Source organism: Mus musculus, chromosome 7 (genome assembly GCF_000001635.26).
Source record: "Mus musculus strain C57BL/6J chromosome 7, GRCm38.p6 C57BL/6J".
NCBI lineage: Eukaryota > Metazoa > Chordata > Mammalia > Rodentia > Muridae > Mus > Mus musculus.
Window position 1 is genome coordinate 8,244,105 of NC_000073.6, and position 16,943 is coordinate 8,261,047.

A 16,943-nucleotide genomic window follows, 5' to 3' on the forward strand; every position below is an offset into this window, starting at 1 on the left:
CTTCCTCCTTAGACAATTGGCCAATCGCTTGAAGAACAGCTGAAAAAAAAAGGCAGTATTTTGTTATGTGTGTGCTCCTACTGGAAATCAGAAAATATTTTCTGATTTCATCCTTGCTGATTATTTAGTTAGTCTGTGTTTCTGATTGATTATTTGATTTGGTAGATTGTTTCCATATCTAACCCTGTCTGACCTGTATCTCATTTTTCTACACAAAGTGATGGATTCAACTGCCTTATCAACTTTTTTTTTTGGAAGTTACCATGGGGAAATCTCCATGAGAGCAAAATGATTAATAAGATTGTAATAATTAGAGAGTTTAATTCTGTGAGAGGAAATGAAGCAAGTGAATGAGTTCAAGATTTGTGGACTCTATATAGAAGTTCAGTAGATATGATACTTCATGACATCACTAGAGCAACCAGTGAGAGTGATTCTAAAACTGGACACATTCACTATAACCCAATATTTGGTGGATATGTACCAAATTTACATTTTACATAATTCCTGAATTATTCATTCAGGAATTTGATTTTTCTTTGATCTTTTGGGTAGAATTACTCTCTTTGATGTTTTGGGTAGAATTTCTTTCTGGTCTCATTAAAATGATATAAATCTTGGGTGCAAAAATACATCCAAGCATCCCTGCACTGGATGCCAAGATGGAGAAGATCTCCACAGCAACCATGACCTTGCCCTTGGTGCTATGGTAGACAGGGAGGAAGGTGACCCAGACACTGAAGAACACTAGCATGCTGAAGGTCAAGAACTTGGCTTCATTGAATGTGTCAGGCAGATTCTTGGCCAAGAAAGCCACAATGAAGCTTCCAAGTGCCAGGCAGGCCAAGTATCCAAGAACACAGTAGAATGCAGTAACTGAGCCCTTGTTGCACACAATGATGATGTGGCCATGCTGAGAGTGTTCATCAATATCAACAAAGGGAGGAGAAACTGCTAGCCAGATTGCACACAGAACACATTGAAATAGGGAACATATGGGAATAATGTAGTTGGGTGTCCCTGATACAAGGAAGTGTCTCAATCTTCTCCCTGGGTCTGTGACTTTGAAGGCGAGAACCACAGTGACTGTTTTCGCCAGAACTGTGGAAACAGCCACAGTGAATACAATTCCAAATGTGATTTGTTGTAAGACACAGGTGGCTCTGTTAGGATGGCCAATGAAGAAAAAGGAACACAGAAAACAGGACATGAGTGATAGCAATAATATGTAGCTGAGGATTCTGTTATTGGCCTTCACAATAGGTGTGTCATGGTGCTTCACAAAGACACAAAGTACCACAGCTGTGAATGCAGAGAAACAGAAGGCCATTAAGGCAAGTACCATCCCCAAGGGGTCTTCATAGCTTAGAAAGGTGACACCTTTTTTAATACATTTGTTCTGTTCTGTGTTGGCATATTGGTATTCTGGACAATTCACACATTGATCCATATCTGATTTCCAAAGGAAAACTTAGTTAGGTCTGCTTAAGAAATATTATTGTCAATGTTTTTCAAGTAAGGGTAATGAAAGAAGTCTTGCAATGCTGCCTTTGATGCTGAGAATGTAATGTGAAGGAAATTGCTGCTGAGCATTGCTTTCAATTCATAATGTCCATAAAAATTTAAAGGAAAGAAAACCAAGCAATTTTTTTCTTAGTCTAGTTAACGTTTTGTATCACTTATGATGTTATTAGAAAGGGGTTTGTGGAGTGTGTCGGTGACAGGGGAACCAAGCCCTGAGGACCAGCAAAAGGAATATAAACAGGTAACCTCAAGTAATAGGAGGGTGGGTGGACCCACCAAAATGCACCAGAGTCTTGGGATGTCCCAGACCTTAGATGAAATGTACTACATTAGATAGAGGGAACTTAAAGAGCCCACCTCCAGCGGGAAGACAAGACATCAAGTGAGTGATGGGGTTCCCATCCCATAGTCACATCTCTGACCCATAATTGTTCCTGTCTGAATGCAAGGATGAAATGGAGAGGAGCCTGAGGAAAAGAAGGTCCAATGACAGGCCCAAAGTGGGATCTAGGTCAAGAGGAGGTCCTATGGCCTCACATTTTACTGAGGCTCTGGAGCACTCACAAAAAGGATCTATCATGACTGCCCTCCTAAATAGTTATTTGCACCCAAACAATGGTCAGAAGCAACTATCCCTTGAATTAGGGAAGGCTTAAAGCAGCTCAGGGGAAAGGATATCTTTCAGAAAGACCAGCACTCTAAATTAATCTGGACCCCAGAGATCTCTCAGACACTGGATAATCAAACAGAGAGCATACACCAGTTGATATGGGTCCCTCAATTCATATACAGGAGAGGACTACCATGTCTTTGATCATACAGAAATGATGCACTTAACACTCAAAAGCCTGGAGGCCATAAGGAATTTAGAGGTCAGGTGTGGGGGAGGATGGGGGGATCAACATGAAGACAGTTGGGGTGGGGAGAATGTGTGGAATGTGAAGTATTGGATGGTGTATGTGGGCGCAGGGAATGGAATATGAAATGTAAAATAAAAAATAATGTTATAGAACGCAAAAATGTCCTTAGCCATTTTTTTGTTCTATGTTGATATCAAGTAGATTATTTAAATCAGTGAAAATACATTCATAAACCACAATGTTGTTTGGTCTATTTTATAACTACAAAACACTACACTTACTGTTTTCTGAGATCACTGACTATTTTATGAATTTATTCCCTGTGACACATTGAGTCTCTGTCCTCTACTGGGACAAGAAGTATAAGAGCTACTCAAGAATTCACTAGCTCAAACTCCTTGATATAGAAACAACACTAAATTAAACAGATCTGCTGTGTGTATGTGTAAATATTGATATGTGTGTGCACATGCCAAAGTAGCACTTGCATTATTGAATTTAAGTGATTCCTGTAACAAATGATATGAAGAAGTTTGAATATGAGAGAAAATATAATGCTTATGTTTGAATAGCAGGAAATGTTAATGAAATAAGCCCTAAGAAGTATCCTCCTCTGGCAATAATTAATCAAAAGTTCTGGTTATTGTTCATGAGATGCACTAATTTTAGCACTGAAGGAAAAAATTATCTCTGTAGATACTTTGTGCTAAAAGATCCTTCATGGTCCTCTTAATAGTGCATACTTAGCATTTTCTCATATATTTGTATTTTTTTGTCTTCTATATTAATCTTACAGAGAACATAGATTTTGCACCTAGCAGTCTCATGAGCTAATCCAGCAGATTAGAGGTTATATTCAGTTCTTCATGGGCTCCTATTGTGACTGAAATCTAATGTAAACGTAGTTTTACGATAGATTATTTATTTGGAAATTCTTGGGCAGAATTCTTGCAAATTGCAGTTATATTTTCTAAAGTATTTCTTTATGAAATATAATCTTCCATGAATTTGCAATAAGTCAAGATGAGGGTTAAGTCACAGGATATGTTGTTTGTTTTTGCAAGACTTTTTTTAAAGGATTTTTGTATCTACAACTAGTAAATTTGATAAGTAATATATTTTATATCTGCAGTTTCCTTTGAGTTGACTTCATCATCCCAGTGTGGACCAAGAGAAATCCATATTTGTAATATTTATCAGAGCAGCAAACACTCACTTGTCTCATTAGAAATTTCATTTTCAGGGCAGGGCCTGCAAACAAAACAGCAGGCTGCCATTCCCTCCTTCCACAATCTTCTGAATCCAGGACTACATTCCGCACTGCACACAGAGGATGGCATCTGAGAAAAAATTAGACATATGCTGATAACGAGTTTCATATATTTCGTTTATGTTTTATATTAGCACTTTAAGATTTCAATAAGCTCATTTTTGCACACTATCTGATTGAAATTTCCCTATGTCCATTATTTAGTGGCCAGATATGAATATTGGAAATGCATTGAGGAAATGTTGTATAGTTTCTAAGTGTCTAGTAATTCAGGAAAAACAGCTGATTTTTGAGCTGTGTGTAAAAACTACAGAAGTTTCAACCTGTTGCTTTTCAGTTAATTATGTTCAACTTGGTACTAAGTACTGTGAACAAACAGAGGAAACTTAGCAGATATTCTCTCAGCCAACATTAGCCTGTCCTCATCTTTGAAGATTTTCTTAATTGGTAATTGATATAGGAGTGCCCATCTCACTGTGGGCAGTTGGGCCAGTAAGTAGTCTTCTTTTAAGATCTATTCTTTAGTTCCAGTTTCCAGATATCCACACTTGTCTTTCTAGGACTATAGGCCATATCTCAAATCACACCTTCGTTCTCACTTTGCTGATTATCAAAGTTTGACTAAAGCAACAGAGAAGCAAGTTAGTATTTGAAATATTTGAAACAGGAAAAACATGTCCTTAAGTCACAGATAACTATGGCATCAAATAAATTACTATTGCAAAGCATGAGAAACTGTATATAAAAAACAGTGGACTATGCAGACACTGGTTTAATATGGTTGGAAATGATATGTTAATGTGTAGTGACTTTGAATATGGAGTGTTCCATGACATCAAAATGCTCTACATTGGCTTCAAATGCTGGAAAAAGGCTAGATACAAATTAGATTGTTAAAATTTAATTGAAGATGTGAAGCATTCTTTCTATGTTTTTGGTTTTGTTGAAACAGGATCTTACCATGAAGTACACTAACATTACCAATGAAGATGAAAGTATATTTTCTCTTTTCTCCCATCATTTTCTTTAAATGTATGTCAACCCTTTGTAATATTTGAAAGACTATTTTGAGTTAGAGTAAGGAAACTGGGCATACCTTTGTACTTTATGTTAATTTATTTTAAGGTAGTGTTTCCATATCACACATGGCTGGTTTGTACTCACAATATAGGGCAGACTGTCAAGAAACAGACAGAGATTTCCAGATTTCTGCCTCTAAAGTGCTTGGATAAAACATGAAACCACAAAAACAACCTGACATTATTTCTGATTTTCATGGATAATAACTTTCTCTTCATGTATTATAGTATTGTCCTTAGTTTTGTGAAAGAAATTGTTTTATATCAATAAGTGTTCCTTCTGTTCTATCACTATTTTTGTTTCTTTATCTCTAAATGAATTTTGGACTTGGTTAAGAGTCATTTCTGAAGGTTTTTGTAAAATAATGTAATTCCATATTTTGTGGTGTACTACATTTAATGGATCTACAGATATTGAACTATACTTGCATCCCTGGAATAAATTCTCCCTGGAGAAAGAGAATAGTGGAAGGGGAAAAATAAGAGAAGAATCAGGTATGAGAGGAGGTGGAAGATATGTACAAAGGTCAGGAAATTGAACAGAGGTGTGTAGCAACTAGGGACAGGGAACTGTTTGTAGCAACCAGAAAGTCCCAGATGCCAGGAAATCAAGAGCATTCCAGGACCTACAGCGATGATATTAGCTGAAATATCCCAGAATCAGGAAGGAGAATCGGTCGAGTCAATAGCCAGAGGTTAGGCATGGCCCCCATTTGAGGGATAGGGCCACCCACACACCTACAAAATTTTAACTCAGAATTGTTCCTATCTATTGGAAATAATGGGACAAAGAGAAGATCAGAGACTGAATTAAAGGCCACACACAGCCTGCCCCACCTGAAGATCCATCACAAATGCAGATACCAAACCCAGACACTATTGTGGATGGCAAGAAGTGCTTGTGGAAAGGAGACTGATACAGCTGTCTCCTAGGAGGCTCTGCCAGATCCTGACCAATACAGATGTGGATGCTCACAGTCAACCATTAGACTGAGCACAGGGACTCAATGGAGGTGTTAGGGGAAGGACTGAAGTAGTTAAAGCTTCCTATCTGTCATCAATGGAAGGGGAGTCCCTTGGTCCTGTGAAGGCTTGATTCCCCAGTGTAGAGGAATGCTTGGGTGCTGAAGCAGGAGTAGGTAGGTGGGTAGGGGAGCACCTTCACAGAAGCAGGGTAAGGGGGGATGTTATAGTGGATTTGCAGAGGGGAAACAGTGAAAGGGGACAAAATTTGAAATGTAAACAAATGAAATCTCCAATTTATAAAATTGAAAAAATCCACAAATACAAAATCACCATAAAAATGGGAGTATATTTCATGGGTAGCTTCTAGCCTAACACATAGTAGGTTCAATCTTCAACCCTAATAATGTAATAAACAACTGTAATATAAAAGCAGTTTTATTTAGTAAGGCTTTACATGTCATACTTCTATTAAGCTAAAGGCAGCTGGGCAGTGATGGTGCATGCCTTTAATTGAAGCTTTTGGGAAGAAGAGGCAGGCAGATTTCTGAGTTTATGGCCAGCATGGTCTACAGAGTGAGTTCCAGGACAGCCAGGACTATACAGAGAAATACTGTCTCAAAAATAGTAAAACAAAAAATCAAAACAAAATAAAACCCAAAACAGAAACCAAAAAACAAAGCAAAAGGCATTAATGTTTTTTAAGAGCCAAACAATAATCAGTTTATATGCTCTTATAAACATGTTAGTTTATAGTATTATGTTCAGACTATTGTCATGCTTATTGAAAATTGTTAACCTAATTTTACATCATGAATAGAGCTATAAAATACTAATTTTTATAACTTTCTTATTTAAACATGAATCTTAATGTATTCATTTGCTGACAATTAACATAGAAGTTTGTAACAAAAATCAAGATAACTATTCTTTAGAGCACCACTCTACTATAATGAGACCTTGAAGGGAAAAAGTCCAATAGGGAAGTAAAAATCAAGCATAAACCACCACTTAAGACGACCTGATGAAAACTTTGCGATGCTTCAGGTAGAGAAAGCTCAGAATAAGAGCTCACTCAGAATGTCTGGAGAAAGAATGTATGTCAAAAGATAATTCCTCATTCCTACATTCCTGTAGTAGGTCATGCAATTATGTTTTAAATGTGAGAAATAAAGAAAGATTTAGGATATACAACTTGAAAATTAACCCTGATAATAAAACTAGGTTTGTTTTTGTCTTTAGCCTCTTTTAAAAAGTATACCAGTTGAATGTTAGGAATATAATTGCATTTTTTTTTACAAAAGCCCTACTATATATCAGTTACAAAGGTAAAAATAATATATATATATATATATATATATATATATATATATATATATATATATATATATATATATAAACTTGCTGTTTACTCACTGTTTCTCCATATAAAATATTTAAGTATACTGTGATAAATGAGGCTTATATGTCCATGCAGTGTGCCACATGGACACATATAAGGGATATCTAACTCTCATTTATGGTCAAGTAGTACTTCCTAAATATGTTATAAGAAGCACAACTCCAAAAATGATTATTTTCTGAGTTAATGATAGGAAGTTGACAAAAATCCAAAGTAGGGAAAAGAATGAGCAATCCAGGAGTATCAGTAGTTTTTGAGGAATATTTACTCAAATATATTAGCAAGCATAACTGAGAATTGATCTCATCCCAGAAACCTCAAAAATCCTGTCTACAATAGATGGAATAGTCAAGTGGAAACAATGAGTTGGTCTCATTTGGATCAAATGTCAATGTGATTGTATTATAACTCTTATGCTCCCAAGGCCTGAGGACATTCAGTTTACATAAGATTAATTTCCAGCTAGAGGAACAGCATTTGTGAGTCACAAAAATTTTCTTATTGTCCCTTGTATTTGGGAATTGTGTTATGTTTAATCAGTGATAAAAGAAGATACCAACAGAGTTTGACTACCAGATTTTTGTGTTTTGGCTGGCAAGGACAATCTATTTCAGGGTTTTTATGTAGAATTCTCATTGACATATAACTTGATTTTGTCCAAGGAATTCCGTTTGGAGTTTGACATTAATAGTTTATAGGATCATCTTATTATGTTTATCACATGTAAATATGGAATAAATAACTGGCATTAATAATTCCATATGTTCTGATTATAGAATTTACAATTTAAAGTATAGTGTTCTTAGTACTAAACCTGGAATAAATATCACTGAATTGTCTATCACTAACTCATGCTTTACTCACTACTATTCATATGAGGTATGAGGTCGGATTTCCTGGTCTTTTCACCTAGCATCGTTTCAAACAACTACTTACCATAATGTATATGCAAATTTTGTCCTATTATGATGGCTTAGATTTTGTTTAATCTTGTTTTATTTTAGTATTCTCCTATAGAATCCTGTTATTTTCTAATGAGTGACAGAAAGTGGATCTGATGGAAAAGGCAGTTGGGAAGTAAATAGGAATATTAACTAAGATATATTTGCCAGCAAAGCTGACAGTTGGTCACATTCCAATAGAAGGGAGTGAAACTGTAATTAGGATATATTATGTGAGGATAACAATTTTTTTTCAAAAAATAAAACAATCACAATTTCAAAAAAATTCTCTCTGTTCTCAGAGAATGATCTTTCTGTTGTGTGTTGTGTTCTTTTGTTACGTGTTTTTGTCAAGTATTATTCCATACATATGTATCAAATTCTTGAATTACCTTTTTCCCCCTTATTAAACATTATAATGTTTTTCTCCAGTTTTTTAAGAAAGAAAAGTTCTTCTCTTGTATATGAATGTGCCTTCCTACCCTCTGCAGGCAACTTAGGAATGCCTTAAAAAATAAATCAGCCTCGTTGACCTTGATTTCATTTAGAGAACATTAACAAAATTGTTCAGTTATAACAGAAAATTATTTGTTGCTTTTGCTTAGTTGCTGTTTTTTCTGTATTTGAGGTGTGTTAATAGTCATTTGTTTGTTTGTTGCTCTAGTGCTGTCTATAGGCTCCTTTGACCTTCTGTTCATCTTACTTAAAAGTGTGAAGGGATTCTTCCATATTATTAAAAAGTGCTGTTCTTGAGAATATGAATTTCTATAGTTGTGTTCATTAGTGATTGTGGTGAGTGTCCTCTTAATACATGGGAAACAATTTTGGATAAAATGACAAGAGTTAGCTATTATGACTGTTGTTATTTCATAACTTTAATATTAGACTCTATCATATGAATATCTGTTCCAGAGGTTTAATTAAGGGAGGAGATTACATTGTCAAAAGAGCAATTATATGAGGAAAAATATGTTAAAGGAAAGAATATCAAACAGTGGTGAAGAACAGTTTTTTATTTATTAAATGTCAGATAATGGTTCTGATATAACAAAGGTATATTTTATGCATGTTTGAAATCTTCAAATTGGTAAAAATGTCAAAAATAAAAAAAATTATACAGGAGACTAGAAATTGGTTTCTGGTGTGACATAATTGTTCATTTCAATATGTTGCCATGAATCCACTTGACACTGTTTACTGCTGTATATAACAAACCAGTAAGTTAGTATACACTCACCTTTCTACTTCCTGTGGCCACCTCAAGCATGTCTACATATAAGTGAAAGTTTCGACCATGTGAAAAATATGGGCTGAACTTTCCTAACTTCACCTTAATCCCAAGGTGTTGTGAGAGATTCTCAAAATGAAAAATGTCATAGTCTTCCTGCATTATTACTCTTTGTTTCATAATCACTTTGTCCCCAACAGGATTAGTGAAGTGGATCTTTCTAAGAAAGGAGTTTACCTAAAATACAAGCATTACCCTATTATGTATATAAAATTCCTTCAAGTCATAAAATGCATTCTGATTTTATAGCAAAGGCAACTATGTTTAAAGAAAGACAGAAAGAGAGAAATCACAACAAAGCAATTGGATAAATAAAATTATCATAATATTACAAGAATTTCAATTCTCTCAGTGAAGAATACCAAACACAGAAAAAAAGAAAAATCAAACACAGGTATGCAACACATACACATTAACACTGAGAGAGGCTCACATCTTTTCTAAGTCACGCATATAAAATACAGTTATATATTTATTTAAAAACAAATATACATACATGTTGAGAAACATGTGTAAATATTCAGGACCATAAAAGACAAACATATTCACTCAAAAAAAAAAACACAGACATGAACTCACAAAAAAGAATACACTGGCACAATACAACCACACACACACACACACACACACACACACACACACTGACATCAAACACTGGGAGAGGCATAAATATATAAGCACCAGCCATGAATGATATTGACACACAGAGAAATTTATACTCAAACCTAAATACAAAAAGGCAGGCAAAGTCCATGCCAAATACAAAGAAATAGGCAGACTCATACAGAGTAAAGCAGGTACAAATCTGTATAAGTACATATAAACACTCACAAAATACATACAATGTAAACAAAGAAACCTACTCTGACAAAACCACAAAGAAACATATGCACATATATGAACAAACACTTATAGAAAGAAATTCATACATAGAAAAAATTGTTGCTTACTTCCACTTTCATATAGACATAAACATGTATGTTGAAAGTATCAGAAATATAAACAAAGATACACAGAAAGAGTAGAAAATATACATATACACAGTGAGAAACATACATTCACACATATAAACATTTTTCTACAGACAGAACTAAATACCAACACTATTTCTTGTTTAGTTACTCTCAGAAAACACAGATGTTCTCCAGAGCCTATACCTTTGGCAGAATCACTGGAGACCACTCCTTAAAATGATTTCCATATGACTGAAAAATATAGATAAATAATCATCTTCTCATCACGGAGAAAATTAATGAGTAAGGACAGTTTATATCCAATATTGGAAGGGGTATGCTAATGGATATTCACATGCTCTGTATAAAACCACCCATTTTCATTTCTAGTCTATGAATTCTTTTTCCATTCACATTCATAATAATCTCTAGATTGCCTTTCTTTAAGGAAAAATATTCAGAAACCTATTATTTTGGAAAATATTTCCTATTTCTTTAAATCTGGGCATCTGAGAGACTCTAAACATTTCTGCAATTGAAGACACCAAACCTCGCCCAATAGAAGAAACTTTACCTTCAAGCAGTGAGAACTGGCTCCTTTCCCATTGTCTACTGCCTGATTATCAACCTGCTGCAAATTCATCTCATGGAGTGCATGGGCTACGACATACACAGCATTGTATATGTTATGACTACTCTCACTAAAGGCCATGTCAAATTTCTGTTCCATTAGCCAATCAAATGAGGCATTGGATGAATTGCTCTTCAGCATTTTACAGTTAGATGCTAAGGATTCATATTTAAAGTATTTCCACTCTGGCATTACTAGATATAAATCTTTGCTTCTGAGATGGAACCAAGTCTGTACAAAATTTTTAAAGCCAGAAATCCCACCACGGTGGGGTAGGAAAGTAAGTGATCCATAGAATGTGCCATGAGTTATGTCTCTCTTACTGGTAGGGAAATTCCATTGCTTTGTGGTGATCCATATTCTCCGTAAAACTGGAGGTTCCCACATTCTGAAGATCAAATCAATGAAATTGATTGTTTCCTCATAAATGATGATAACATTTGAGGATGACATCACAATTTGTTGGTAGTACATTTCAGTTTTTTGTTCTAATAAAATGTCATCAACAGAGATCATTTTCACAAAGGCAAAGCAAATTTTCTTGTTTCCACTCTGTTTTTTCAACTCTAAAAGAAATTGGTTTCCTTGATCATCATCTGGGATGAGAAGGCCAATCCAATTCCAGTTGAAGTAATGTATGAAGGAGACCATTGCCAATGCTAGAGATGTGTCCTTTGGGGCCATCTGATAGAGATAGGGATATTGTTCATCATCACTGAAGGTAGAATGGAAAGGTCCATAGGTAAGCTGAAGGATCTACAACACAGAGAGCACCATGAGGTGTAGTGCAATTTGTAATCATATTTACCTGCAAACTGTTGATTACCTGTGAAGTTTTATCTCTAATTCAAATGTGCAAACATTGGAAGCCTGGCACATCCACTTCTAATGGGAACAGCAAGCATAGCTGTTTGACAAGAAGTAAAAAATGTATTTGCATGTTATAATATCTTCCTTTATATCTTTCAGTTTTAATCTTGATATCTATGTTTTCAATGTTTGAAGGGATTTTGATACTTTTACAATTTGGGGATATTTGATTAATATTTTTTTAAAGAAGGTGTTTATGCTATAATCCAGGATTCCTTCTATGATTGAGCAGGAGAGTCCTGTACATAATACTGATTTAGCATTTTGAAGAGATATTCTTATATTGCCCTACTTGAAGGTAATATTGTACACTACAGTTTTGATTCACATAAAAATGCCAGAGATCTCTTATTTAGACTAAGGTTCTGAAATATTCTGGCAATGTCTGCCTCTGTGCCTCTTCATGAGACAGATAATAGGATCAAAGAAAGTGTAAAAATTTAAACAAGATTTGGCACCCTAAAAGTGTTAGCAGCAAATCAGATTAGAAAAAAACTCATACCCAGGTAATTATAGGGCAAAATAAATCAGACTATAAGTTGTACCTCTTGACGAAAATATACAGAAATAAAGTTAGTTTGGATGAAGTTATCTCCTATATCCAAAGTGTCTTATAATGATGGATAAACAATAGTGCAGAAAAATATGAAAGGATTATGTATCAGCTCCACATAACCCCTATTTCTTAGAGAAGTTCACTTGTGAAGTTCTAATCTTGTATTTTATGGCATGGAAACAACAGAAAATAAAAAAAACCACTATATAAGACATAGCAATAAATTTCACAGAGATATAGAATTATTATATTATTGAAGAAAAGGACTTACTATATCTACAACACTATGGGCCTGAATTCTTTGCCAGAGATCTAATGCCAATTTAAATTCTGACTCTAAATAGTTATACACTCACAGGTAGTCAAATGGCGAACTCCACATACTGGATTGGAGTTTTTCATCCTTTCTCATTGCTAAAATGTCATGAATAGCCAGGCTAAGAATGGTATTTCAAGCCTTTGCAAAAAAAAAAAAAAAAAAAAAAAAAAAACTCCAGATATTTAAATGCTGGGTTATAGAGACATGTTGATAAAATTTATTTCTGTTTCTTCACAGTTTATCTCTGATGACAAAATTTATATCACTACCATGTTTGTAAATAATAATGCTGTTATTTCAGTTTACCAATGATAATTTAAAATTGTGACCAAGATGAAGATCACACCTATCTGGGGACAGAAATAATATGCTCTATATCTTGGAACAGCAGGAACAAATCTCTGCTTGTTGAGCTTGGTATAAATAATGAAACACTCTGACTGATAGTCAGTCAAGGCTGTAAGATTCTCTCTTCCACCATGCCCGACTTAATTCTACATGGCCTTCTCTATTCCTCCTTGAAGGTATCTGTCAACTTCTGGTGGTAGTCCCTAGTTGAAAGCCTATCATATTTCTGAATAGTAAGTATCCTGGAACTACCTAGATTGACATAACCATAAGTCTAACCACATCCATTAACTTTCTTAATAGCTATCAAAGTCCCCCAAAGAGACATGATGTTAAGAATTCCTGGACGATGATAACTCATACGTGGAGATAAGAAGCTGTCCAGGAAGTTCCAGAAACTTAAAGATACCTCCCAATTGGGTCCTGTAAGCAGAAACGAACACATACTCTCTTCATTACAGAAATAGTTTGGGATAGGGCTTTGTTTTTTTTTATGTAATAAATATGGTGTAGGTATTCCAGTTTTTCCATCACAACGGCCCAAAGTGTATCTTATGATCAAAGACATATTTGGTAAAAGATCAGGATTCCTGTTGATTTCATCCATTGAAAAGACCAATGCCAAAGCATATTTGTGGTTTTTAGTTGTTTTTCTGTAAAAGAGTACAGTGTTTATTATGGACAGATGATTATACGTGAATATTTGTAGTCAGTGGAAGCTCTATGCTATACTGGAAATTTCTGCATCTGACATCTAAAGACTGGAACAAATGACTTTGTTGTGAGATTGGATTGACAGAAGAACCTGGAATATAGAAAGCACTTTAAAAGTTCATGATGTTGTTGGTCCCATAAGTAAGAGATGGTATTGACCTCATCCACAGAGATAATTTCCATTTTTGTTTTTGAGTGCTTGATCAGAAGGTAAAGAGAAAACCACAGATATTGACAAAACAGTAATTTTGATCATGTCTTCGTTTTGAAATTATTGAGCAATATAAAAAACTTGTTATTTGAGCCACTGAGTTTATATTTTCTTGTGAAATTAACTGAATTTGTTAAGGAAGTAAAAACATGATTTATCAATGCCTAATGGTCTTTCTCCAGCAACATTTGATTTCTGTACTTACAATTACTTATAATTAGTGGTCAAAATTCTTGATGTGTCCCCTCATATCTATACTCATCTTGTTATTTTTTTTCAATCTTAATGGAAAGAAAATCTTTTAGAAAGATTTATTTTAAATAAATTCAAAAATCAAATATGAATTTGGTAATTGATACATGTCAATGATTAAGGTTGTATATATTTGAGCAAGGATTATTTAGGTTATAAGATTGCAATACATCTAAATGTTTTATAAGATACCGTGCTGTAGACTACCCTCAGTTCAAACGCACAGGTATGTAGTAGTCCAAGGTATTTAGTGCAGAGATTAAGGGCTTGTCCCACCACCAATGTATCTTCCTACTACTTTTTATTTACAAAATAATTGATGTATTCACTCTGAGTACTTCATTCAGTATAAATTAATTTATAGGAAATATATTTGACAACCTTTCCAGGTACAGTAAAACAATACTAGCATCCTATTGAGAACTAGGAAAATAAGGAATTTGCAGTATAATTTGTATATGCCGGTATTATATGCTTATAAAATGAAGAGATTTTGGTGTAAATTTCTAGAATATGTTCTTTTTTGTTAAAAGAAAAAAAGTGGGCCACTAGGCAATGGGAATGAAATAATACCATGTTGAGATTGTTGATGTTTATGTAGAGAAAAATATTTCCTGTTTCATCCTTGTCATTTCATATAATCTTATGAATAAACACTAAATATGCACCTACATATTTAATGAATGAAATGAAGTAAATTCAATTAGGTTTTCACTAAAAATTATACAACTATTGTGTTTTCATTCTATAACCAATAAAATGGGTCATGTTTGAATATTCTTTATTACCACACACACACACACAATGTCAATTAAAATTTTACTAATATAGAAAAGGAATTTGAGAGTAGACATTGTACAATTCTCAAACTACTTCCTACAAATAAACTTTAGGAAACATCAGTTACTTAAGCTGTCTGTGTAGCCTAGTAGTCTAAAGGGCTGTGTATTAAAGCAATGATCAGCAATCCACAAAAAATGGGTATTGATACAACATTGAGAACATGTGTATTAATATTTACTAAAATTATTGAAAGAAGTTTCACAAGATTTAAATGTTTTAAAAGTGTCAGAAATTTGCCAACTTAGACATGAAAATAGAGAAGATATTTCCCTTAATGACAAAAAAAAAAAAAAAAAAAACCTAATAGAAAGCTCCCGGTATTACTGTTCTCAAATGTTCCAACTATCCCACAATACAACTGTCAACCATGCCAGTGACAAGGGACATAAGCAGTAACCACTGTTATTGATACTCTGACTATTCAAAGAATGTAATCATATCACTGGATTCCATATGTTCCACGTATGATTTATTCTAAAGAGAGAGTCCTGAGCTGAACTTTATAAAACATAAAAGCCAGTAATTTTGCATGAACGGTGTGAAGCATGAAGCCACAGTGCTTTTAGATTTTATCTTTTAAAACAATTTGCTGTCTTAACTCCCAATGAGGTAAATATTCCTTGCTCATATACATACAAAATAATCAATCCAGGCATTGATACAAAATAGGAATTTCTGAGTGTAAAGATCTCTTTCTAAACCTGATGAAGCTTTCAAAATCAATAAGTGACCACACACAATAAATTTGAGAGAGTAAGTTTGTATGTATGTAAAGTTTTTGACAACTATATGTACCACGAATATTACTGGAACCAGCATCAGCATATGCTCTAGGAGCAACACACTTATGGAAAGACTGTCAGCACAGTTCATGAGCATTTATTTACATTAACTTGAGATAAAACATAATGCAATATTACAGGATCAATGTCAATGCCATCACTGTCTAGAGTGCAATATAAACTGTCAAAAGGCAGGCTATATGTTAAGGATCAATGTAGATATTCCTTTATTCCTAAGCTTCCAACCTTTAAATCAGAAGCCACCTGAAAGAAAACCAAAACCTGAACTGGATTCATTAAAAGGAGAAAATAGGATCGAAAATGTAAAGGAATTAAGGTTGGTTCTTGGTGTTCAGACTTAGCAACAGGACAGAAGTCTAAAGAATTTGACTAATATCCTCGGGGCACTCAAGAAGTACTGAAGTTGTCATTTCAATTTGAAACTCAAATTTACTTACAGGAAATTCAGAGTCTTGTTGAAATAATCTTTCTCAATAGGTTTCTGAACTGCTGCCAGGATGAAAGCACAAGTTAATCCCAAATATTCATCCTGAATTTCATTCAAATTTATTCTCCAAAAGCACCTGGGATCAATAAAGTTGGCCATGAAAAGTGGAATGTTAAGGAAGAAGAAGACTCCCATCAAAGTTAACATATTTTTCCTGCGTTAAATCTGGGCAGTGTAGATTGTGATGAGCCATGCATATCAGCACATCAAATTTCTGCTTGCATTTATTTCTTTGTGCAAAGGTGAGGTTTATTGCATATTCATGACTCATTCTATTTTCAGGTTTCTCCTCAGCCCTGGAAGAAACTTAAATACTTTCTTCCCTGGGGCTCTGCATCTGGTGTCCACAGCCCATTTAATAAACACATGTAGGTAAATACTTAGGAGGATAATTCATTCTCAGTCTCCATGATATCATTCATGTTTGTGAATCTGTGGAAGGAAACCCCCTGTGTTCAAATTTAGTCCTTGGAAAGTTTCAACAATCTGCTTATGTGAACACAGTTAGAAATGATGTCAGTGGATTGTATCACATTATTCACAGTGAGACATCCAGTAATAGCAAAACTGGACCTACTGAGAACACACAGGACACTTTATTACACAGTCCAAGTCATGCAGAGGCAGAC

At 34.5% G+C, this 16,943-nt stretch overlaps 1 protein-coding gene across 2 annotated transcripts; it reads right to left on the minus strand.

Annotated features, from left to right (window-relative positions):
* Nucleotides 1–243: 243 nt before the first annotated feature.
* On the minus strand, nt 244–16,495 carry Vmn2r43 (vomeronasal 2, receptor 43). 2 transcript variants are annotated; one of them, XM_017322322.1, is made up of 7 exons: nt 16,265–16,461; nt 13,368–13,657; nt 13,001–13,002; nt 10,855–11,667; nt 9,277–9,504; nt 3,601–3,724; nt 521–1,452 (listed from the first exon to the last, which is right to left on the minus strand). In XM_017322322.1, exons 1-7 carry the CDS (start codon nt 16,459–16,461, stop codon nt 521–523), a joined length of 2,586 nt encoding a protein of 861 aa, XP_017177811.1. The 2 variants fall into 2 exon arrangements, with proteins under 2 accessions (NP_945199.1, XP_017177811.1); NM_198961.3 differs by lacking the exon at nt 13,001–13,002 and having other exon boundaries at nt 244–1,452; nt 13,414–13,657; nt 16,265–16,495.
* Nucleotides 16,496–16,943: the final 448 nt, after the last annotated feature.